Genomic DNA, 26,947 nt, shown 5'->3' with positions numbered 1-26,947 from the left:
TCAAAAATGTGAATTTAATCTGAAAACAATGAGACTGAGTCTACATTATCGGACAACAGACAGTGGCACACGTGAAAAGGCTTTGATTATCACCAAGTTACAAGCAGACTCTGACATCAGGACAGCACATGTTAGCCCTTCAAAATAAAATTGCATTTCAAAAATGTGCAGACTCAGTATAAACCCAATACCTAAAGAGTTAAAAAGATTTGAAGACATTTTGCCTTTCTGTGTGCAAAGCATCAGCCAATATACAGTCTCAATTTGTAGATCAACAAATAAATTATACAATGGAAAGTTTGTATTATAGTGTCCAGATATTTACCTGTGCATCTTACTAATACAATATTAAATAATGTACAGTATATGCTAATCAATAGCATTTCGTGCATAGGAGCATACCTCTGGGGGTAAATGTTGGTGTTTTAATAATTTGGAAACTAAAAACAACATCGCTGATGTGTACTTTTATTTGGATAATTTGACCAGTTTTGTCTCTCCTGCAGATCTACTTATTAATGATCAACACTACAAATACCATCTCTGTTACATAGAATGTTTTCTTTTAATGCCACTTAGTGTGTAGAAGTTCCTAAAGCCATGATTTTCCATAACATAAAACCGTCATCATAAACCATCATACAAAACTACTAGCTTATGTCAGCTTGGAGTTGACCACAGGGTTCTGTCCATATCAGTACAGTTTCTCTTCAATCCTTTTCTTCTTCCACTGACAGATCAAGAGCATGTGGAAGGTCTTTTGAAAAGTCTTGTTACAAAGGGCATAGCACATGGGATTGACAGTGCTGTTGATGTAGCACAGCCAGTAGCCCAGATGCCAAAGGAACTGGGGTATGCAGTCTGAGCAGAAGGTGGAAATCAGTACCATGATGTTATAAGGTGTCCATGTTAGGATGAAGGCCAGCAAGATAGCACTGAGAGTCTGAGCTGCCTTCCTCTCCTTGATAAGTACCATTCTCTTCCTCTTAGTGATCTGGTTCTTCAGCATCATGTCAATGGGTTTAGATGTTGAGGAGGTGGATGGCACGCTCATGGACTCAGCTGAGGAGAATGTGGACAACACCATTTTAGTGTCTCCATTTTTGCTCTGTTGCTCCACATGAGTGTCTTTGGCCACAGGTTCGAACTTGTAGGACACACATTTGCTTTTCTGAGAGCTACTTTTTGGTGGTGTCTGAAAGAAGTTGTCCTCATCATAGCTGCTGAGCTGCTCGCTCTCACTGCCTACTCCACTCTTGCTGGTCTCGCAGACCTGGTTTCTGAATGAGGGCTGGAAACTTCCTGGAGACACAGGACCGTCCTCATCCTCTGAGGAGGCATCACTGTTGAAGGTGGTCAGTTGACCAGCTTTGGACCATTCGTCATTGGTGGTGGCCATGGATTTGGCAACATTGCTCCTGCTAGAGGACTGCCAGGAGGCTTGGTTCCTGTCATGTGAAGTTGATTTTAGTTTACAGCTAAAACCGGATCTGATAATGGTCTTCTGTGGTTGGGTGACCCCAGAATCTGTTGGATAGTTAATCCCCTGCAGCTCAGCCCGAACTTTGGTCCTCTTTTTTGTTTCTTTGTAGATCCGACAGTATAGAAATGTCATGACTGACACAGGAAGGTAAAAGGCAGCTATCGCAGTAACATAGGTTGTCACAGGCTCTGAAAAAAACTGGATCTCACATTTCCTCTCGGGGACAGTCCTTTTCCCAACAACGTATGGCCAGCAGATAATCAGTGGAGCCCATAGAATAAATGACACCAGCCAGGCCATCCCAATGATAATCAAAGCTCGCTTGGGTGTCCGTTTGGCCCTGTAGCTAAGCGGCCGTGTGATGGAGAAATATCTGTCAAAACTGATCACCAACAGATTCATGACTGAAGCATTACTGGCTACATAATCTAATGTCAACCATAGGTCACATGCTAGGTTTCCTAAGGCCCAGTAGCCCATCAGTATATAAGAGGTATAAAGATTCATAGAGAAAACTCCTATAATGAGGTCTGCCGCTGCTAGACTCAGCAGGAAGTAATTATTCACTGTCTTTAGCTGGCTGTTAACTTTAAATGAGATCATTACCAAAACATTCCCAACTATAGTCATAAGGCTTAATATAGCTGACACAGTCGCAATGGGGATCACCTCCCAGAGACTACTTGTGACTGGTTGGACTTCCTTTGTGCTGGTATTCACAGAGCAGTTCAATATGTTCTGTCCTTCCATGATCTTCTTGAAGTTATTGGCATACAACGATGACAATATCCTTTGATTTTTTTAGTGATCACCTGGAAAAAAAAAAGAAAATGTTAGAGCCTTTCACTCCGTTTCATTCATGACCACAAGATGGCATTACTTCACCTTACAAAATGACATCAAGCTCACATGGGCACACCCATATGATGTATTTTGGGCAATCCCTGCAAACATCTTCAGTTGGTATATTAATAGTGTAGAAACTAAATTAGGCCAAGACCATTTTTTGATTGTTAAGTAAGTGTACAAATACAAAATTATCTAAAATGTATCTACTTCCATTAGTTGAATGACAAAAGTGCTGTGTGTTGAAGTACTATAAGAAGAAATCACGACATGGGTTGATACTTCTATATATGAGCCAGTATTGCACATGCAGCCATGACCTTTGTTGAAAGTGTATAAAATGACACTTGCAATCTTTACCCAGCTTTTATTACACTAATTACACTTATTACACAGTCTGCCAGCCAGTTTGTCAGCCATGCATCATATTACTATTCCTGCAATGTATGCTTCATTTCTAAGAGGGATGCCACAACATAATTTAAAAAAGTGGAACTTTTCAGTAATGCCCCAGCTCTATGGTATACTTTCTTTTCTGCAACATATCTGCCTATGAGATCATTCATAGACACAAGTTTTTGGTAACTTTCTGGCCTTAAGGACAACTATTGCGGCACATATATCCCACACACATTGAGACATGTCCAAATTTGTTCTTGAGTAAGGTTTTGACTTGAGGTTTTGACTGACACAAGACCCACCCCAGACAGACACCCATAGTACCCCTATGGATACTATGTATTTGTATGTATTTGAGCATTAGTTAATAACTTCTCACTCTCTTTCCAGCTTTCCAAAGAGGACACTCCTCTCTCAGCAAATAGCACTGCCAACTGGGCACCACGGCATTAGTATTTTCAGCTCTGCCACTTGCTGTGCTCAACATTAGGGAATCTCAGTGCCACGTCACAGTCTCAGCTCTGTGTATGACCTCAAGGTTTTAAAATATATGGTCTGATTCTTTCATCAATTACATCCTAATGAAAACATATAGTATTCCTGTTGTCAAACTAGAGAGCAGATCACAACTGCAAGACCAGTAACAGTAAAATACTGTTAGGCTAGAGCTGCCAAATGAGTGTGAAGGCTCTGGCACAGATACAACTTTATACAATCTTCCTGGCACATGTCCCCAGAGAAGTAAGAAAAGCAATCAGTGGATGTATTAGGTCTTTTTTGGGAGGTACACTGCATCTCAAAGATCCTACGTGACTTACTTACCTTCACCACACCGATGTACAGAGAGTAGAGCATGACAATAGAACAATTAGGCAAACTTCAGTAAGCTTCAGAAATACAATTAGCAATTGGCTAAAACATTTATGTGAGATATCAAACAACATTGGCTCTCATCTACAATCTACAATACAGCTTTTCCTGCAGGTTTGCTGACAATAGAGTACAGAGACATTTTAACGTTTTATTTCCCAAAGACCACACTTATCCCCCTGAAATTTAGCTCATCTGAAGTAATGCATTTATTCATGTAATGCTCTTTCTGAAATACTCCTCAGAATGAGAGAGGGGTGTTTCACAATTCAGACCAACACTACAACATTTTGGGGATTCACTGAAATCATTACCTCACATTTGGGAAATAATTTCATAACTCCTTGGGATTCTTTGGACAGTGCCAGGTAATCAGGGGTTCCAGCCCAAGGGCAACATAAAGAACATACCAGTGCATACCACTGCAGAACTTTAATTGTCCCTCATCTTTCTACTTATTGTGGAATGGCATTACATCACTCAAATCCCCTGCACCATTAGACTGTTAAGCGTTGGGGTTGCTGTGAATCTGTTCAAAGAATTCTCAGAATCCCACGTCCTGGCCTTTGCCATTTGTTCTAAACAGGATGTTCATCTGAGGAGATATTATTGTAATGACCTAAAATTGCAAGCTGATTTGCAAAGCGTAGTCTCCTCTTTACGAATTCAAAGTGCAGACAACACTCTTGCTACTGTAAGTGAAAACCTTTATAACATCACTCACCAACACTCACCATGTGAGCCAACATTGGTATTGGTTGACTATCAATCATCTACTATGGTACAGACATCCATGTAATAACTTTGCTGATTCCTTATTTGTCAATCCGTCCCATCATCAAGTTCACATTTTATTCTGTCATCTTTTTTGACTCTTCCCATCAATAACAATTAATATTCTCATCTTAGTGCTGACAAATATGTTTAGGTTTCGGCACATCTGTATTTTCTATCCTTGTGTAAATGTCTAATCCCAACCAATATGAACGTAAATCTAAACTACACACACACACACACACACGTGCAAATAAAAACAAAATCTACTTGTTCTACCCCTCAATCTGTAAAAGGTAAAACAAATTAAGTCTGCTACTACTGTAGCTTCTAAATCGAAAAATGAAGCATTCAAATGGTACATTCAGAGCTCAGAGTGTGGGCTAAACATGGACTCTACATCAATATAGTTAGTAAATATGGCCTGTTTTGGGACTTTTTATAGAGAAAGTATCAAATGTGATGCCCTGTGGTAGGAGCTTTGTGATGGTGTCTGGTCAGGAAAAAAGTTACTGTACACAAACAAAGTACTGCTGCACAATTTCTGACATAGAAAAAAGTATTAAATACACTAAGAGGCATTCGGAGTTATTCAGCGCCAAATAGCGATGTAAAGAATGTCTGATCTTGCTTTTGCCAAGAACAGGAAGTCTTCCTAGTTACGAATACATCCTAAGATTGTCAGTCTGTGCTCTGTTCGTGTTAGCTCAATATGCATAGGTAATGGTCAATACAGTGGTTTAGCCCCCAGTGTGTGTGTGGACAGGTAGCACAAATCTATTCTGAGCCTTTACACATAATGCAGAGGGGGACATGATAAACAGTGGCTTCCTGCAGCTCCTGCTGGCACCTGGCCATCACTGCTCCTTCGCTGTAGGCCCATACACCGGCTCCCTTAAAGGACTTCAGTCATACTTAACCTTTTTCCACACTCTCCTTTAGTTGCTGCACAACCGCTCAGCACAGCATAAACAAGAAAGTGAATAGCATGTGTCTATGTGACATTTGTGCAAGAAAAGGAAAGAAGATGAGAGAGAGCAACACTAGGAGAAGAAAGAGAGAGCAAACGAGAGGCGGGTCAAAGGACATCATGTGTGTCTGCAAGGTATGAAGTGCAAATCAGCCCAGAGCGCTTTGGCACAATAGTTATCATGCCCTGTAGTCAGCCCAATGACCCATGGATTAAATGTGGTCTGGAAGGGGAACTAAGAAATGCTAGAATTAGGCACTAGAGCAGACAGAAAGGGCATTTTAAATCTTTATGTTAAAAGCTTCTCCTGATCAGTGTGTCAGTGTTCGTGGCCCAAGACAGATAACTACTGCGATTAGCAGTCGAAGAGACATGCTTTAGGAGAAAGTCTAGGGAAGACTCAAGACTTTTTTTAAAAAGAGCATAAACTGGAATATTATCTTTGATCCAATGAGGAATTATGAATGTGATCATCATTATGATTTGCATAACCATAGTTTGTGCAGCTACTGAGGAGAACAAAACAATAACATTTTTTGCCTCAAGGAGTTGTATTTTATGAGAGACCACAACATTTCATTAACGGCACATCATTTAGATAATGATCTGGGTATAAACTCATTTGTGCTCGTGTGTGAAGAGTTTTCTAAATATGAGTATGTGCCTGTCGCTGTTTGTGCCCCTGAGTCTTCATGTTGTTTGTTCCTCATCTCACGCCCAGTTTTCCTTAAGCGGAAATCACATTTATCTGCAAAAACAAAGGTTATTGGTTTTAATAGCATCCATGCTGTTCAAATATACATTTTCCGTTTATGGTGGGTATAAAGTGTATGTTCAAAAGAAGGAGCAGACACATAATTGTGCAAAAACACATAAACTATCAAACATATCTGTATGTCGCTGTGTGTCCCTTCTCAAGCCACTACCATAGTTTGTTAATATCTTTACATTTTACATTTTTATAGCGTACAATATGCTGTATGAAATAAATTAGAGCAAAATTAGCTCATCACACACAATAGAGACTGAGTTACCCTGGGGTAACTACTTTTCAACTGTTTTGTTGTAACACCTCACGGTATCTGAAGGGAAGAGGACACACTCGACAAACCCATGCTTTCCTGCTTAGTCCTTCTTGTATTGTCATATCCACTGACTCAAAAACGCACTGCTGGGAGCAGAATAACATGTGAACGATATGAATGTATTTTAACATTTTTAATGCTAGCAGTAGATATTTAAAAGACATGTTTAAAAGAAGATACATTATAAGGAGCAAGTGAGAGACAGGGAGAAGAAATAAGTAGTAGAGTGTACTACTGACAGGTACGCGTTTATAGAAGTGTGTGAAAGATGGATGGAGGTTATCATGGCAGATGTTAATCTGAACTGTGCACGGTGTTTAAATACAAAATTCTTTAAATTATTCAGCAATAATTTTTAGGTTTCAAAATGTACTTGATATGTGACCAAATAGTCAAATGTGTTTTATACCATAAGTCTGAACACATCCACACACATCTTTCATTACAGTTGATGAAGATGCAACTTTACAAATGCAAACGGAGACCTCTCAGACATGAAACTGTGCAAATATGAAGCCATTTCCCCTTAAAATCAGGATCAGCCTTTGCGCTTTAATCAAAGAATGCACATTCACTCAGTCGTATTACCATACACATTGTGAGGAAAAAAGGAAAGGAAGGGAAAAAAAATACAAATGTACTTACGGTTGACTTTGATCAGATTCCACGCTCTTTTGTTTAGGAGGAGAGTGTGTTTCCTAGTGAGAGCAGAGTTCATAATTAATCCCTTTGCCTGGGAAGCCTTTAGGTCAAGTGTGGTGCTGAGAAGGAGGATCACAACACAGTTGAAGAGAAGACTGTGTTAGATGAGAAATCCTGCTGACCTCGCATGCCAGAAGAGTCCAGGGAAAAGTGTGAAGGAGAAAGACGAAGAAGCAGCAGAGTGGATTTGGCCATTCTTGCACAAGATGAGTAAAAACAGCCACTGTGTTTACAAATGAAAAAAGGATCCTAAAGGTGTACAGCATCCTTCCCCAGTCATTCATAAATTAGCAGAATCTGCTCAGGAGCCAAAGAAAGACAACAGGAGACAACTTTTCCTACCAGTGTGACCTGAGCAGGATGAAATGTTTCTCCTCTCAGTCAAGTTGAAGCATAATGTCACTGCGAGGCTGCCTGACGCCTGAGCTTAGTCACTGCCACTGCTACACTGCTGCTGCTGCTGCTGCTGGCATTGCATCTTCTCTGCCTGACAGACACGGATGTAGCCGGCGGTGCGCATGCAGCTAGGACCAAAGAGTTTGAGATAGCGAGGGAAGATGGGGAATGGGAAAAAAAGGAGCTGGCATAGTGGCTTTAAGGGGTTTGATTTGCAAGGTGTGGGGGCGGGAGAGTGTGAGACGGAGTGTGTGGGGGTGGCAGAAAGAAAATTTTTTTTGTCAGACAAGTCGAGCCAAATGCTCTCTGGCATTGGCTGTCTGGCTGTGTACGTGTACACGTATGTGTACACGTACACGTACACAGCTCCTTAATTTACGTCCAATGGCATGTCTTTTTACAGAACAGCAAGAAGACCGAGTGACCCTGATTATCGCCACTCTTGGGTCTCAGCATTGAAGTTAACGCAGTGTGGCTATCTGCAAACTTATCTGCACAGCGTGAAACACAACTGCTGCCTTTTGTTCTCACAGGGGACAGCACTAACATGGCTGGGCAGATAAGCACAATACTGAATTGACAGCTGTTTTTCATTGGGATCACGTGTGTGTGTGTGTGTGTGTGTGTGTGTGTGTGTGTGTGTGTGTGTGTGTGTGTGTTTGTGAGTAGTGTGAGCCACATGTCATTGTGATGATTTGTGATTTATTTGCTTGGCATTAGGCGAGAGTCCAAGATGGGCGTAAAGTCCTTATATGTTTTAATCCAGATGAGGGGGGTTGATCTGCCACATCAAATCACAAAAGGAATGCACTGATGTTGTTTTGGATATGTATTTCATTTCTCAAGTAATTATAAGATAAGTGAGGGTTGTGGAATGATTCACAAGTTGGGAATACTTTCTCCTGGACTAAGTCTTTTTATATTCATTTATTTTGTCTGTTTTCTTTCATTTCTTCTGAGATACTGGATCATTTATATGTTTGAACACACCTGAAATTGTTTGAGAAATTTGGCGTATTGGTTGGTTGTTAATAGCTCAGATGACAAGAAGTGCTTCATAGAAAAAAGTAAGATAAAGAAAAAGTCAAATTATAGGAGGAAAATAAAAATGTGTTGTAAAAATGTTGAAATGTGTTGGCACACACAGAATCACATTTGTTGAATCACAAATGCTGTTGTCACACTGAACTTATTTTTCCTCTAGATCAGAGGCTATAGGACATGACTGATGTGTTTCATAAACGTCCAGCCGTCTGTTCTACAGAGCGTTGAGCATCCCTGACCCATCCTCCACCTTCACCTCCTCACAGTCTAATCTAATGCTATTTCCAGGCAGCTGGCCAAAGGACAGACACCTGGCTCATCATTACCATCAGATTACTGACCCACACAGAGTTTACAGCATCGTTTTATTTTTATGTTATACATGTGCATGTATAGATAAAATTGCAGCCACAATCATGGCGCCTTATAAACTCATTAATATTGATAGTTTTTTTTGTGAAATATGCCTTATTGATTAAATCACAAAAGTCTATGAGAAATGATGACAAGCTAATGCATTATTAACTTTCTAATTTCAGTGTGCACTTGAAACTAGATAATACATTAGTAACTGAAATGAAGCACATGACCTTTACCACCAAAGCCAAAAAACAAAATGATGGTTTTCCAATACACCATACTAAGTGTTTTTTGTTCCACCAGATATCGTTTTCATTTTCATCATCCCTGTTTTATCCTCTCAGGAAAACAATATTCACAAGGCTTCAGCAGATGCTATCATTCGGCCATCCTGCACTCATCTGCATCCTAAACATGGGGCTGATTTCCACAGGTCACTGTCTGATCGGTGCATGCCTGTGAGAGAGACAAGATGGGGGAGGACATTGGCACAGACAGAGATGGACTGCATCTCTTTACAGTCCAGAGGGGCTTGCTTATCTTATGACCCAATTGTGCATCCATAAGCTGGCAAAAAAGATCAGCTTCTACTTGGTACAATTCTAAAATCTTTTCATCTCATTTGGTTTCCATGCTCAGTCTCCAAATGTAGTGGAGATAAAGACTTAGAGAAAAATGAGATGTATTTAGTAAAAAAGTGCCCTATTAGCCCCCATCACCATAAAGATTAACCAGAATAACCCTGCAGACACGATCACTGACTCACTTGAATGTCCCTTTAATCTAGTTGATCCCTGGCAAATGTCTGTCCACTGTGGCTGACCAATTCGCCTCCACTGTCTTTCTATCATAAAGGCTTTCATGTGTAAAAAATGTTTATCTGCTTCTGTCCCTGGCTATTACTATTTTTCTGTCTCCCTCTGGACCCAAGCAACAACTCCTTTTTTGATATAATGATTTGCCAGTACCATGCACCGTTTCAGTGGATTTACAGTCCCCCTGCTGTGGAGAATGGTTTTATCCTGGAGTAGAAAAGCCTGGTTTGTTTGGAACTCTTACATGATAAGATACAGAGCATTTCTTCACTTCAGGCAATTCGCTGCACAAATACCTTTTTTTTTCTTTATAAGAAAGTTTCTGCTGCTACTATAAAAGCAGTGTTTATATTCAGTAATACACAGGTGCTTTCTGAAATTAGAGTCTGGAAGAAGTATCCATGTCACTGACCAACAGTAATTGAGCCAACCACACCTCCTCTGTTTACCAATCAGCTGGGCTGGGTGCCACATGAGCTCTCCCGCTCTACAATGCAACTTTAATGTTGCCTTGAGACAAAGGATTAGGTGGTTGGCAGCTCTTATTGAGCTGTTATTGTGGACCTGGGATTTGCACTCCTTTAAGGACATCCAACACCGGCACTTCAAACACCCCTGCCTCAGAAACAGTGACCTTGTGCATAAAGAGAACAGGTTAAAATATGCAGTGTAATTTGTCAGTACATACTGCAGTACATGTCCTGTTATATCACCACATAATCATAATTAAAGAATCAAAAAAAAGTTGGGTGCAAAAGTTTGCATCCCCCAAATGCCATTTCAGTCTTAGGGGGTCTAAACTTAACCTTGAGTGGTTAAGTCAGCAACTAAACTCTTAAGTGGATGCTGTAGCTAAGGAAGCTGCCCAACAGGAAGTAACTCAAACACACACACACACACACACACGTTGAGCAGACACATATGTTTTCTGATGGCACACTGTTGTGCAATTTTGTATCTCTGAGAAAGAAATGGGGGAAAAAAACGGGGTTTCAAATTTCAAAAGTTCTAAAAGTTTTCCTAAACACTGATAAAGTTGACACCATATGTCCAAAGGGGGGAATGTTCGTACTCAACAATGGTTTACCAAAGAGTGTGCATCATATGCACAGAAATATTGTCAATCTTGCTTAATTGTGTGAAATTATTAATACCACAGGGAGCACATCCTCCATCTGATAAATCATTTGACCATGTGGTGATTGATTTCATTGAGTTGATACCCAATTGAGAGAAGAGATATTGTGTTGTTTGACTGACACGTATTTAAAACGAAATTGGTGTGAAGAATAAGGTCTCCTTCGATTGAGGTTCTCCAGTAGTTTTAATGAACATGACAATAAGAAAAAAAAAAGTTGTTTGAGAGATTTCCAAATTTGGGAATAGCTTCAGCAAAACTCCTTTCTATTCCAACTGAAGGATGTCTATTTTAGGGGGGAGCCAGTCGGACATGACATCTTCCCACACTCAAGGGAAGCGCGGTGCCTCTAAAGGACCATTTGATGGAAAATTTACATAGATGAGATGGGGGTTCCTAGCCGCAGGATTTGAGTCTTCTTTGTGCCATTAATAATAATTTGATTCGATGAACCAGCAGCAATTCACCACACCTCTGATGTTGTAGAATGTTGTCTTATCTCATGTGTAAGTTCTAATTATGCAAAAACCTTTTTTACGACCTGATGATGACCTGTACACAGATCCTAGTAATGAAGATCACTAAACATGTTTAAATATGCTATATGATACTTCCTAATCTATGCTTAGCTCTTTACCTCAATGATGTCTATGTCACACAAAAACAGTGCCTGAATTTCCAATACAACATTACGAGGATGTATATTAAATCTCCATGACTTTGTACATCTGATGACTTCTGTTGTGTGTCTTGTTATTGAGATGGTTAAATGATAAGATTTTAATCTTAACATTTCACCTAGTTACAACTTGTACTCAGTGTATTTTTAAAGGATGGTCAGACTTTCTCTTATATAAATATTTCTTGAAGTGTTACCAGAACTGCTTCAAGGTCAGTTAATATCTAACAGCAGACTATCCCACGCTGTGGTGACCCAGAATCTCTCCATGCTCACATGTGTTCGTCAAAGTTCTTAAAGGGGAAAAAGTTTCCATAAAAGGAGAAGATGTCTGGGATGGAGAACATAATAACAATTGACAGAATTATTGACTGTTCCCAATAATTCTTCTATAATTACAGGCTGCAAAAACATTGGTGGTGACATATTTGCTAAATAAAAAACTAAATAAAAACCCTTCTAATAACCTTTTCTCCTAGTCCTTGGATGGAGGTGTGTGACATGTTTCCGTTCATGCACATACTGATGCTGAAGATTTTTTGGACGAGGTGTCAGCCTTCAGTCACCGTTTGGATTATTGCTCACTCAAAAAAGGCTTCGAGGCTTCAAATGAGCTTGGTTAATGTCACTTATCAGCAGCAGCCCAATTTCCACAATGGAAAGAGGAAAAAAAACGGCTAGCCCCCACCCGACCCCAGAGAGAAAACGTAGGCGAGAAAAGAGAAACTGAAAATAATCTGCGTTGCCCTGACTTTGCCTGTCTGTCGGGGAATTTTCCTGCTCTTGAGTTGGGATGGCTTTGCTGTGTCTGTTTAATTATTGTGATTCAGGACCACCCACTGAATGCTTCCATCTGCCTTTCTCTGACATGAGTGATGAAAAGCTGCGACAAGACATGCTGCATTATAGACCAAATAAATCTATCATGTCTATCAGACTTTACATACACCATTTACTATAATGGTCGTCATTTGTAAAACCCTGCCTCTCACCCTATGACAGCTGGTATAAGTTCCACCCCCCTGTTACCCTGAACAGGATAAGCTGTCACAGATTATGGACAGATGGATGTCTCATCCACACACATCTCATACTGTAAGTACACAAATATACTGTTACAAACCTGTAGACAACTTTAAATATGAAGTGTATGATAAATAAAGAGTTGCTCAATGAAGTTATTTCAATGAAGCCGATTGTCATACAAAAATAAGACACAATTCAGCAGTGTTCAGCAATGTCCAATACCTGACATGCTAAACATACACAACCAATGAGTGTGTACCTTTAAAGTCAGAGTGTGGTTCTTGGCCCTTTAGTTAATTATCATAATTATAGTATTATTGTTTGTGTAATTGTTTCTGGTATTGCTATTTCATTCGTATTTCTTGTATTTGAACGGTTTGATCGGTGATGCATGTGAATAACACAGCTATTGCTCTTTTATATAACATCTCAGTGTGTCTACAGTATATCTACATCGTTCTCTCTCTAGTAAAAAATTTGTCTGACTTTTTTAGAAATAAGCTTTTTTTCCGTCTGAGAGAAAACAGCATTAAAATAAACTGCTGACCAAACGTCCGTTTTTCCTCACTGTTAATACACATCCACAGCATATTTACCAACCCAGTTGAAAACATAACTTCTTGCCCCTGTTTTGGAGTTATATGCTTATTTAAGTCTATTTTATCACCCTGAATTTATACTTCACTACAATCCAATCAAAGCCTTGCATCTTTACTTAGAAGCACTCAAAACTAACATGGTTCACCAATGTCTTTGGTTCAAATTATTTAAATTACTGCTTCAAAGGTGGAACACATTCTAGCTCTGAGGACACACAACACATCAAAGCATTTCCACATTCGCTACTTGTTGTTAAAATACTTCTGCTCAATTCATATTGAACAGACAGTCTGCCTTCTCATTGATAAAACTTTTTAATTTGAACATTCACCCACAAAATCTATGTACTGTATGTGGCCCAAAAGACACAATTAGATCCTGCTGCTAAAAACAGCATGGCCCAGTTTGGTTTGTGGGTTTGACACAAAGTCTTCTGCCTCCAGCAATGAAAATGCCTGCTGACCTGCAGTCCTACTTCACTATGAGGAGACATAAAATTGCTAACATTCACAAGATACATGATACATGAGCACTGAGGGATGCCTGTAATGGTTTGTGGAAGAAACAGAGAAAGGGAGACGATCTGCCTTCACAGACGAGCTGCGTTTCTGCATTAATTTGTAATTACTCTTGTTTCAACACAGCTCTGACTGAGCAACCCTCTGTCGGCCATCTCTCACCTGTTCACCAGCGCTGACGCACGGCTCTGCCAGCTGCATTTGTAATGATGAGTCAGATAAAGGGCAGGAAGGAAGTACATGACAAACAGATGTCTCACTGACACTTCAGACCCTCAAATCTGCAAGTACATTTAAAAGTCACAAGATAACTTGGGCAGGATGCATCATAAATCCATAAAGAGTTATTAATGAATTTTAAATTCAGAAGGAGTAATGAAATGCCATATTCGCCAATGCAATGGGCAAATATGCATGTAGCTGCTGCCTTGCCACATTTATATCTTTTTATTTAAAAAGGTCGTTGTCAGAGAATGCACCAACATGTTCTTCACTATTCTATTAGCTGAATGAAAGTTGTTCTTTTTCACAATTCTCAGCTGGACCTTATCCCAGATGTCATAGGGCAAAAGGCAGGGGTCCACCCAGGACACGTCACCAGTCCATCTCAGGGAAGCGCTGGTTATCTGGGTAGGCTAACAATTTAACCAGTATAGCAAAACATTTTCTAAAACATGTGAAATGTCAAACAGCCAATATGAATCATAGCAAGATTAAAATCTATAACACAAGCTTCGAAGAATAAGATGTGATCTACAGAAGACAATAGCATCAATGGCCATTCTTGGCTTCCAAAGATTGGTATAGTTTAGCAGAATCATTCCACAGGAGGCCTGGAGTAGTTTTTCTTTTTATAAATATTTTTGTTCATTTTTAGTTTTTTGTGTAGATCTGTTAAACTATTAACTTATGTTAAGTACTTTACATAAGTGTGATGTCTTTAGTGCAGCAGGGAGAAGGTACCATGAGGAGAACTGACCAAATTTTAAGCTCTCATTGTAAATATATAGATTTTTGTTATTATGTACAATTAAATTGGTTTCATATATTTTGTAATAATAGAATTTTTTAGAAGTTGCAACGAGGCAAATAATCTCTGCAATGGACTTTTACTTCTTTCCAAGGCTGTTTTTGTATAATTTGTTTATGACTGTTGGGAGTTGAAAACATTTTCCTTTGGAACATTTCTGGCCCTGAAGAAACACCATACAGTATAAACATACCATTTGCCATTATTTGTATAGTTTTACATTTGAGTTTAAAACCTTATGAATTATTTTCCAAATATGCCACATTTTTAAGGTTGTGCCCCAGTCTGACCGTCCCTGTAAAAAATTTCTACACCCGCCTTTGATGAAAACCACATCGTCAGAGCTTTTGAGATTGCAGAAGTAGAAGAACTATCGCATTATCTTCATCTAATGTGATTGGGAACTGTTTAATCTGATTAGCAATCAAGAAGTCAAATGATACTGAACTGCACTGCAAGAGTTGATGTGATTCTTCGTTCATCAATTATCATTTTCAGTCCGTGATGATGAAATGTGTCTATATGAAGAAATGGTCATAACGCTGACATAGACTCTTTGAAAGTGCTTCAGAATTTGTTTCTTACTGGTGCATTCATAGCCCATTCATTAGCAAGAAATTCCAGAGGGTCAGAATGTGTGAAACAGTTGAAAAGAAAAGTCTAAGGAAATGCATCTCTGTGAAAGTTTCTTCTTTTTGCTTTACACATTTGATATTAATCAGAGGTTTTACAGAATGTTTTACAGTCTCAGCAAATGTGCATATTGATCCCGGTCCATTTGCTGTGTTGTTGCTATAAAATGCCTTCCTCTCGACTTCCTTTAATCACAGTTTGTACATAATTTATATTTTATATAATTATATATATAAAATATATTATTATATTTGATGTAGTCAGACAAACCTTTCTGTCATCAAGATGGATGTAATTCTATATGTCAAGTTGCCTATATCAGCATGTCAAATGTAAGCTACTGCCTGTGATGCTAAGTGAACGTGATTTTTCTCTCCTTCTGTGATGGAAAATCAAGTATGAATACTTTTATTGCTTTTGTTTAGTTTACTTGTATTAATGGAATGTGTTAATTGGGCTTCTGCAGGATTTTTAATGGGGATGTTGTGACACTTGGTTTGATATATATCTTTTTGTTGGAGGAGTGCTGGTAGATGTGCACAAGGTCAACTAAATGTAATTTGGAGATGACTCCCTGTGTGCAGTCAACTATTTAGACTGCCAACACGGAAAGAGTATTCTGCCCAGCAACAGAAGGTTATAAATTCATGTTTGACACGTTAAGATCTTAGAACTCTGTTGCTGCACTTCTTTCTTGCAAAAAAATAAACCGTTTAAAGACATCCTGGATGTGGAGGTTTCTCTATTGATTACACTCGAGGTGTCTGTTAGCAGTAATTGTCAAATTTTGCCATGACACCTTCAATCTTTCATTTATTAATTTTTTCCTTTTTTAAAACACATTCACAAGATGTGCCACACATTTCAGACACCTTGTTTGTGGCTAAACTAAGATGCAACAATGGTTATTTACTTAATTACATGTCAAATTACTTAGTAAAAAGGAAGAACACTGAAGACTACTCAGCCACTCTACTCAGCATGGGGCAAATGGAGAAAGTGACAAGGTTTGGACAACTGTGACCGCCTCCATTAAAGACTTATATCAACATTCAAAGAAATGTCTTTTCTCCCACAGCTAAACACCATTATTGCTCAAGAAGCCCATGGAGACAACAACAGTAAGGGGGCAGGGAAATGGAGCAAAGTACAAATTAAAAATGTATGGATAACTGAATTATGTATTAACATTTTTAAGATTTTTTCTTATTGTCTTCTTTTTTAAAAACTGTAGAAACTGAAGCGCGAGTGTATTTGATCTACAGATAAATGCTACATTTAAAAAAACTGACTGGTTGGAAATGTAGTACACCTAGTATACTCCAAATGTCTTTACTTACTAGTCTGAGCCGGTGGCGCATTGTTCGTATCCAGAATTGGCCTGAGAGCACTGTGATGCCAAAACCTGTCAATAAGTTGGATGCTACGCTCTGCAGCAGTCAGTGGAGCAGTTATGCTGAAGTTATGCTGCCTGTCGTGTCTTGCTCTCACCAAAATGATAGACATTTTACAAAGAAGTAGAGTCAACTGGAAAATGAAGCAACGCTTCTCCAAAAGTGTTTTTGCAGGACAATGTTTGACCCTTTACATGGCAAATAACATATTTTATACAACAAAATGACAAATAAAATAGCAAACCTCCACAACAGCTTTGTGCACTAACACACTGTGACTCATCTCTTCAAGAACAAAAGAATATGTTCTGCGCTTCGCATGACTCATTTACTTTTTCTGAATCTTCTGCTTCTCTCTGTCACTTTCATTCTCAGTCTTTCTCCCTCTCTCCCCGTCTCTGGTCACATTCCTTGGAAATTGTTTAATGCCTACAGTCCTGAAGCTACAAACACCCAGCTGGATTTTCAGGTTTTACCTATTTATGTGGCCTAACATTACACATTCTTTTACAAATCCCAACATACTATTCATCCTGTTGAACACATACAGGTCTGTCACCTAAAAATCACAGACATGTGACATACACAGAGACAAATCCAATAAAACACAGTCCTGACTCCTGTCTCCCACTCCTGCCAGTACATATGCTCTGTTGCTCCTGACATTTTTTGACCAGCAGTAGAACATCAGAGCTGTCAGGGTACAGTCAATACAGCTTACTGGCAAAAGGCCGGTGGAGAAAGGACAAGAGGAGTGATTCACTAATGGCTCAATCAGGGACAGTGAAACTTTTTACTTCAAGTTATAAATGACCAGTGTGGAATGTTAGTGTATAATTAATTTGATATGACTAAAAAAGGACAGCACCACTTCCCCAACTCCACTATTTTCAGCCACACTTAACCTTTTTTTTCATTTACCACATTCAGTGTGTTGGTTTTGCTGGTTAGCATTCTATCATTCATTAATCCTGATCTTATTTTGCAGGCCATAAAACAATAGCAAGAGAAAGTTATTAAATATCACCAAAGTTATTGTTCAAGTTATCCATCCCTCATGGATGACAGCCAGTTTGGTCCAAAATGTTGCACTAACTGGAAGTAAATAAATAAAAGTAAAGGAGTAAAGGTTTATATATTCGGTGCAGTCCACACACTGTGTTAACAAAATATATTAAGAAAGCATGAATGTTTTACCCGGTACATACATGACCTATCCCTGAATTCCCCTCCAGGAACTTTGATAAATCTGGAGGAATGAGTATTTATTTTCAGAAGAAAAAGGCATGGTTGCCTTTCAGTGAAGTATTTTGTATTTTGTGTGACTTTAAAATTGTGGCCTTTCTCCTGTGGTCAAAAGCATGTGTGGAGAAGCATACTTAAGTCAGCGTGGAAGCTTTTGATGTCAGATTCTTTTGTGCGCAAGCCTCATGGCTTTTAATGAGGCAACCTGCCTCATTATCGGTGTTCTGTGAGGCCCTGACAAAGCCACATGGTGGGACTTTACTACTGACTGTTCTGAAGCCACAAATTACAGCAGCTTAGCCCCTCACTGTGAACAGAGACCAACATAGTCACTCTTTCTAATGGCACCCAAGGGACACTGAATTGTACATACACATATATTTGGCCAAAACTAATTTAATAGGACATTAGATGTGAGGCGTAATTTAGGATGCTGTCCCTATCGATTGACTGGAAATATTCACTAAGTTGTGACCAAAAGGCAATGGTTTCCAATTTCACACAGCCTCTGCTGTGATTTCTTCTTCATTTTGTTTGTCAGCAGTTTGCCAGCAGTTAGCTGGAGGTAAAACTTTCCCCAGTCAAGACTGCGGCCCACTCTTAATTTCACCTCTCTATTGTTTTTAGAATTTCAAAGGCAAATCTAGAATGTATCTACAATCTAGAATCTATCAGTGGTTTTCAGTAATTTTGGATGTTGTCATTCACACCATACCAGTGGTTTTGCTTGTTTGCAGTATGTTCAAATAACACGAGACTTACGGTAAAACATTTAAGAAGATAATTAATCACAGACATAATTTGGTAGTAATGCATTTCTACACACAGTATTTACAGAACAGCATAGGTTTAATATTAGAACCTGCTAAATTCCTATAAATACATTTGTACAGTATTTTCTACCAGCTGACTCCATTCTTCTTTTAGCTTTGCTTTAGCTTTCACCAACTTTTAAAGGAAATGTGGCTTTCAGCAGCTTTATGCGTCACTGTGTTCACTTAATTTTGCTTACTGTTTGACTGTTTGATGTATGAGCAGTTATCACGCGTCTGTTTATCAGTTTTTCCACAGAACACAGCTGCCTGTATCTGGAAACAATGCTGATGAGAGTTGAGGGAGTGCACATTAAAGTTGCCAGCACTACAACCAAAACAAAGACATGAATTATCCAAAGCTTCATTCAGTTTTGTGGAACTAGTCAGTTTGGACATATTCATCTGGGAGTTTATCACTCGCGACACCTTAAGGCAGCTTTTGATGCACTACCATTTCGGATTTTGACAGTCTTATAAGTTTTAATAGCAGCATCTTTTGCTGCATTAACTTGTTATATTATCTGCGTAATCAATAGTATTAATTGTTGTATTGTTTGTATAAAATTCAAACTCAACTTGTGTGTGCAAAAATTCATTTATGCTGTTGTTTTATCCTGCGTGAGCACAGCAAGATAAGTTTCCTCCTGTGAGGAAGTAGACTTGTACCAAGCACAACTGATGGGGCCTTGTCCTCTGGTCGACTTTTATTAGGTATGGCACCATTTACACTAACCTCAACCTCTGTACAACAAAAGTACTCAACCTAAAACTAAACAATGTAAAACATGGAATTTATTGTTCCCACCAGTGAAAGAAACACCTTACCCCAATGACAGTGGCATTACCAGGAAATTATTCTTGTTTCACACTAACAGGACAAGGAAAAAATGTAGGAGTGCTACAATGGTGTACTGAAACTGTTGAGGTCACCCATAATAATGGAAACTATTCTGCCTCATGGTTTGTTGATCATTCTGTTAATAGGGCGGACCTTTGGTGGATGTGTGGAGACCCAAACTACCACCGAAGTGGCATGGCAGTTGTACGATGATGCAGCTACTAAAGCCATTTCATCTCTTCCCGGTATGATACCTTAAGAATCTCTCAGGAATGCTCCACCATCACCAGTCAAAACAAAAATACCCCCGCATGAGGCGTGGAATCCAACCCGGTGGAACCTTTGACAGTAAGTTATACATTGATGCTATTGGGGTATACAGAGGGGTAACTGATGGGTACAAAGCACCAAACAGCCGCAGGGGTAGAATATTTCCTATTCTGGTGGTCAACAATAAATAAAAATATAGACTGGATAAATGATTTGTTTTACAATAAACAACGCATTGTGAACTATACGAGATATGCAACAAAGGGAATAGGTGACCAATTGAGCCAAATAGAATGGCTCTTGACAAGCTTTTGGCTCAAAAAGGTAGTGTCTGTAAAAAGTTTGGTTTCCCAAACAACACAGGTCCAGTGGGAAAGGGGGTCAGTGTTAGAAAAATACTATTTTGAACTGTTTGTACCACAAATCATTTTTTCTTGAAGGGTCACAGACTTCTTACCAGAACATGAAAGTAGGAAATGTTCCTAATATAAAAGATTGGAAATCATCTCAAATATTTTCACTGACCAAAAGCAAAAGGTTGAAGCACCTCTGGCCTTAGTATGACGTAATGCTGTCTGTTTCCAAAAGCTAAAGGGGTGGCTTGTATTCTCTTGGGCAAACTTGAAGATGGGGACACTCTCTTCCAGGACTGTATTGACTGTGCAGCAAAGTTGGTGGTCCTGAGTTACGGGAGAAGTTTCCAAGTTTAAACAGAAGCTAATAAACATGTGAACTGTGCACAGTTTCAATCTTTTTCACAGTTTTCTCTCCCAAATGAAAGTAACCTAATGTGTGGACGATAGTCTCTGTATAGGGGACTGCGGGAGATTATGTTGGGACCAGTTAAGCCAAAAAGGGATATTGGTCATTCGTTGGGTCAGTGAGGGGAAAGCGTTTTGTGTGAAATGGATCATTGCTATTTTTTGTACACTTCGGTAATTGTATGCAGTATTCAATACAAAGTTAAATGTATGTATATATATCCTTCCTCTCTATCAGGATATATATATATCTTTGTCTCATCTCCTTGTATCCTTGATGAAAAAAGAGATGAGAGAGGAAGGATGAGAGGGCTGCCCTTAATGGAAAATAAACACAGATGGCCTCCCCAGCAGCTGAGAACTCCTGATTTATGGCTGTCAGAAGTATGGTCCCCTTGGATAATTTTGGCCAATATTAAAAGTGACATCTCTTCCACAGTTTGAGGATAAACCAAAAACAATTCATAAAGTGCATTTTGATGCTTTGACGTATCATACTTTAGGAGTGGCAAGCATGAATCTTTCATTTCTATTCTAAATAATGTCCCATGGATTATTGATGAGATTCACTTTCCTGTGGTGCTGTGTGCTAATTGGTTGAAGTTGCACTATAAGCTCCAGAGGTAAAGAGATTAAGGCAAAGGCTGCAGCTTTGGACTCACACACACAGGCTTCATCCTTGCTTGTGAGCTGTTAGATGTTACATAAACATATATTAGTGACTGTGGTCAGAAACTGAGAAATGTGAATGAATGGACTCTCATTACTTCCCTTGTCTCCATGCCAGCCAGCATGTACGGGTTGAAAAGGGACAATAACCATAATTACAAGGTAAATCACGGCTGGTCATTTGCCAACTCATGAGTCTCATCTCAAACACTGATAGCTGCCTCGTACTTGCTGTTGTGTACAATCCTAATGTTTCATCTGCAGTCGCAAATAACATGATTAAAAGATTCACACGACAGATAATGCAGCAGTGATTGTATCTTTAATCAATAACGTATTGTTCCGTTTATCTCAGAGCAAGATTACTGTTGCAAACATTAAACCCATTTCAGATAACAACAAACTTTAATACTGCCTTTAGATTCTGGTGACAACTGCTTGCATTGTTTTTATGTGCACAATAACCTAAAGCCGTCTGAGCCAAGTCAAGTCCTGGGGCACAAAATTTAATAAAGCTGAGTGAAAAACAACAGTAAATTGCCTTTACAAGTTTGTCACATAGGAATTTGCTGCAGAACATACTTGAGGCATCCACACAGGATCAAATGACATCAGTGTATTTGCTTTCCCTTTTCAGCACTGGCTAGAGCAAAATGACATAATCGCATGCCTCTTCATTAAATTCAGGGCAAAAAATATATAGAAAGCTGCCTCCATATGTGCTCGGGCGGCTCCACTCCATGTACATATTGCCTGCTTTAGCCCCTCCTCAAACATCACTTAGTTGCGGGCTTGCCTGAGGATTCTAAAGTGTTTTACCTCTATTCTAAAAGCCCTACTTATTTCTAACTGACTGGCAAAGAGGGTGAGGCATTTAATCTTTGTGTAGTAAAGGTCATTAATTCCACAATTGACTCTAAAAACACACAGAAAGTGCAGGTGGGGCAATGAATGAAATTACAACATTAGGGAAATCTGTAATCTGTAGAAAACATTTCACCTCTCATCAGAAAGGCTTCATCAGTTCTAACCAACTGGCTAAAGAGGCAGACCTACAAACTCTGTGGAGTCATTGAGTCGTTGTCTTTTATGGGCTCCTGGAGGTCGTTGTCCAGCCCCACTGTCATGTGTATTTCTTTGGAGACGCAGTCTTGCATAAATTGCTTCCTTTGACACTTCATTCAAAGTAATGGTTTTCCAGTCCAGAATGTGAATATTGCTGTCCTCAAAGCAGAGGACAGCAATATTCAATACAAAGCAGACTCATCTTTTGGGTGCAGATGGACTGCTGAGTCTTGTCCTAAGGAGTTGGAGCTGCTTTGCCACATGTTTGTGAAAGGGTTTAGTTCCTCATTGTACACATCTTTACTGAAGTGCATATACCACATTGCTTTGATTATGTTTCGATGTTTTGTCAGTGGGCTGGACTAGTTTCTGCCTCCGTGTGTTGAAATGTACAGGGATGTGGTGTTTATTAAAGATTCTCCTGAGTATCAAAAGTATTCCAGCAACAAATGAAATAACAATGTTGTTTAATTTGTTGTCTTTGTCTTTCTAATGTGGATGTTCCTTCTCTCTCCTTTTTGTCTTCTCTATCCAGAGTAAAAGCCATTTCCTTCCCCTAAATCATAGCTTTTCCAAAAATGACCTGTGAAGTGACTAACGCTGGCTTACAGTACGATACGACACGATGTGAGACGATACACTTTAGGCCTTAGTGTAGTAGTGTGGGCATGAAATTAAAGTTATTATTATGTTATTATTATACGGACTATTATGAAGATTATGGCAGTGACACTCCTAGATCTACATATATATATATATATATATATATATATATATATATATATATATATATATATATATATACATACATACACACACACACACACACATACACATACATACATACACATATATATATACGTATATATATAGTGCTGTTTGATGACAACTGCATTTGTTTGTAGTCCTAGAAAACATTTCACCTCTCATCAGAAATGCTTCATCAACACTCCTAGATCTATTGTTCATTTAGACAAATCAATCAAAATGACCTTTTTGTCTGTCATCTACATCTGCAGGTCATCTATAGGTAGGATGAAAACGACCAGTTTTGGTGTTTTAGAATTTACCTGGATTGATGTAAAGGTAGTCTGAATCCCGCTTCCACTCAGTTAGCTGAAATGCTAAATAATACCTGAATGACCCAGATTTTCGTCACGGCACAATGGTCATTGCGTGTGGGTTGATCTTTTGATTAATCGACAACGTTCTGTGCTCTCTGTGACCTGTACAGTCATTATAAGTGCAAGCATTCAAAAGGCAAATACTTTTGATCCACTGCCCTACACTTGACTTTGACAGAAAGTCCACTGGGACTCCCATTTCCTTTTTTCAGGACCCCCAGCTCTGATACTTCAAATGACACAAGCTGATTCTGGCGAACATCCAAGGTTGAGTAAATAGGCCATGAAGTGGAAATCTAAAACTGCTCTGAACAATGGAGGGGGATCTTGGAGAGCTTTTGAGAGTCTTTCCTCTCTGCCCTTGCCTGATTCACATTGGTCAGCATTAGTGTCAACCCAATTCATTTTCTGCGTTGATGATAACATGTATTTTTCATAGAGAGGAGGAGAAATATAAAATTAAATTATAATCACAGCCTTCATAGTCATGTGTTTTTGCTCAAAGTAACAATGTGCATGTTTTTCTCTATAGTGTATCTTAATGTAGAGAGGGACTGTTGATGCGTACCATGACACAGACTCCCAGAACAGCCTGACAGCAGTGCAGAGATAATCCCTTCTGAAGGCTTTTGAGCGAGACTCACCCTTCTAGCAAATGAGACAAGGCCGGGCCCGGTGCGTCACAAGCAGATACAACAGATACCATGTGTCTGTGAAACACCATAGGCTTTGACACAGAATGAGAATTTGAATTCCTGTGTGGATATATTCCCTGATTCCCAAAAGTTGCATGTAGCTTTCATGCAAGTAGTCTTTTCTGGCACTTCAAATGACAACCTGGGGACTGTAAACTAATTGCTAATGAGGTCTATACTCACTGATGACAACCTTATGCATGATTACCTTGATTAGAGACAACAGTTAGCCTGAACAAAGCAGAAGTTTTCTTAGCTTGTCTTTTGGCTCACAGTACTAAATGCAACAAAAGCAATTATTTTCAATCTATTGTATTCAGTGAGAGTTAGTATATGATGAGATGAATGGTAAGTTGGTGATATTCTAGACATGCTTAAGGCTCAATACTTGTCCTCCCTCACTCACTTTTGTTGTCATATTCTGTCTGATCCTCTGTGTGATGCTCTCATCTTCCTCTGTGCTACACTCAGGTTTAAGCCCGCCGGTATTTGCTGTATTTGAGTTCAATGTGAGGATTTGTGGGGCTGCGGAAAATTGAGACATGAAAATCTTACATGCAGCACAACTCCAATTAATTTAGGAGGCGTAGACAAACAATACATTACAATTGCAATAATTTCCCTTACAACCTGATGTTCTGCAACTGGTGCTGGGATGGTTTCCTCCATTTCAATGCAGGTATTCTGGTTTATTCAAAAATGGAATCAAATATTTATGCATAGATGTACAGTAACTGTACAGTACTGTATGTACTGTATGTGCTATATGTACTGTACTAGTCTGAAAAGTCACACTCTCCAGGTACGTTTGGCCTGGTTTCAGACCTGGATCTGTTCTTGACTTGTCGCCCTGCCACATCAGCGCAATAGAAAACCCGCAGAGTATGAAGCAGCCTGTTCAGCTCACTTCAACCTTTGCTCAGCACTGCGTTCACCTCGCCGTTCGCCCGCAGTGCTGGCCCCGCAGCATTCAGTTACTCAATAGCCACAAGCTGAAGTGCCTCTGTCTGACCTTGGAAATGTAACAAGACCCTCCGGACAAGAACCTCTGACATGGTTCTCTGCAGAAACAGATGAACAGACAGCTCATTAAACTGGAGACGGTGTTCCCATACTTGTGAGCTGCTGGAAATATTAGTGGATTGTTGAATCTATCAGGACTTTAGTACAACAAAAAGGGTTGTGGTTTCATTTTCATGTAGAACACGGCTACTCCTTGTAGCCTGTTTGTCTGAATGTGTCGTAGTGAGATGGATTATATCGGAGTTAACATAAGAAACTCTATTCACAGTGAATAAAGACTTTGCCACCCATCCTTTCTTAACCAATGCATGGCCTAGAAAAACAACAAAAGAAACTTCACAAACTGTTTTTTGGGCCCTCAGACATTGTTAGTTTAAACAACCCAGATATATCAATCATTTCACAGCAAAACTTTAGATGTTGAACATACTGTATGAAGAGCTGGGTTTATCCTTCAAATGGGCTGTTAAAGGAACTTCATCCTTATTTAAGTCAGGTCACATCATACCTGGGCTCAAGCTCCCCAAAACACACTGGAAAATGATTTACCCCCATCAATCGTTATCACTCAGCCTCACTCCTGTGAGGCTGCAGTGCAGTAGATTCAGGCTTCACGAGCTCATTATAGTCACAAAACACGATCACAATATTTAGACTTCAGATGGTTTAATTCTTCAACTCTTTGTTTTTACACCTGCTGCCAACCTTGTAAGTTCATTTATCAATAGCTCCCTTTTCTCCTTTGTTCTCAGTCTCCATCCATCTTGCTCACTCTCTTTGTCAGAGACACACACACTTACAATTGCATATAAATTATATTATTGCAGAGTATGCATCAGGGAGGAGCATGTGCATTTATCACATCTTTCTGCACATCACTACTAGCCTACAGTGTGTGAACTGAGGGCAGAGAATTTTGTATTATAAATACGGGCTGCTTACTCTCTTCACATATGCAAAGACACACATACTGTAATGCCACACTTTCAAACTATTGTTTTGGGTTTTCCACAATTGTAAAATAACAAACTGACCTCATATTAAGATTAGGAAAAGGATATTTGCATTTCAGCATTGCACCTAATGATGCTTTCATTGAATTAATATGTATGGTAGCATGTAAAGTTCCTACAAGTACAGGAAAAAGCAAGTATGTGGACCTCAAGTGACGCACTGTTGCGTTAAATTACAATTTTCAAGGTAACAAGAAACTAGTTAGATGAACAAGCTGTTCTACAAATAACACAAAGTGGGAATTAACAGCATCAAAGGGTTGTTAAAGAGGATTAACTGTGTTTAATAAAGACAGAATTGACCTGAATGATCCCTCTTCTGCTTCTCTCGACATGCCTGCTTTATTTATGAAGTTTTTCTGTTGTAGGATGTTGTCTAAAAAGCCCAAAGCCAGACAGGACGCAGAGACCACATGCAGTGTGCTGTCACCAGTTTTCTCAGGTGGTCAGCTGCTGGTGACAGCGTGAATTGTGACTCAAGCTGTGTTCTCTTTTTTCTCCCAAGTTATCTGTTGTTCTATGGTGCAAATCACCATGCAGGACCTGAGATGACAGGCCAGATAGAGATCTGAGCTATCTGAGTTATTTGCTGAATTTATACAAAAAGAACAGCGTTAAGTTGCTAGAGCGAAAAAAAATCCTAAATAAAGTAAATGCACAACAGATT

At 39.2% G+C, this 26,947-nt stretch overlaps 1 protein-coding gene across 1 annotated transcript; it reads right to left on the bottom strand.

Annotated features, from left to right (window-relative positions):
- Nucleotides 1-76: 76 nt before the first annotated feature.
- Nucleotides 77-7,743, bottom strand: LOC137101502 (muscarinic acetylcholine receptor M5-like). The gene is made up of 2 exons (XM_067479971.1): nucleotides 7,073-7,743; nucleotides 77-2,295 (listed from the first exon to the last, which is right to left on the bottom strand). Exon 2 carries the CDS (start codon nucleotides 2,231-2,233, stop codon nucleotides 695-697), a length of 1,539 nt encoding a protein of 512 aa, XP_067336072.1. The 5' UTR covers nucleotides 2,234-2,295; nucleotides 7,073-7,743; the 3' UTR covers nucleotides 77-694.
- Nucleotides 7,744-26,947: the final 19,204 nt, after the last annotated feature.

This window comes from Channa argus, chromosome 16 (genome assembly GCF_033026475.1).
Source record: "Channa argus isolate prfri chromosome 16, Channa argus male v1.0, whole genome shotgun sequence".
NCBI lineage: Eukaryota > Metazoa > Chordata > Actinopteri > Anabantiformes > Channidae > Channa > Channa argus.
The sequence above is the reverse complement of the archived record's forward strand: the minus strand, read 5'-3'. Positions and strand labels throughout refer to the sequence as shown.

Excerpts from the sequence above, each read along its gene's own strand:
- LOC137101502 (XM_067479971.1), bottom strand. The coding sequence starts at position 2,233 with ATGGAAGGACAGAACATATTGAACTGCTCTGTGAATACCAGCACAAAG.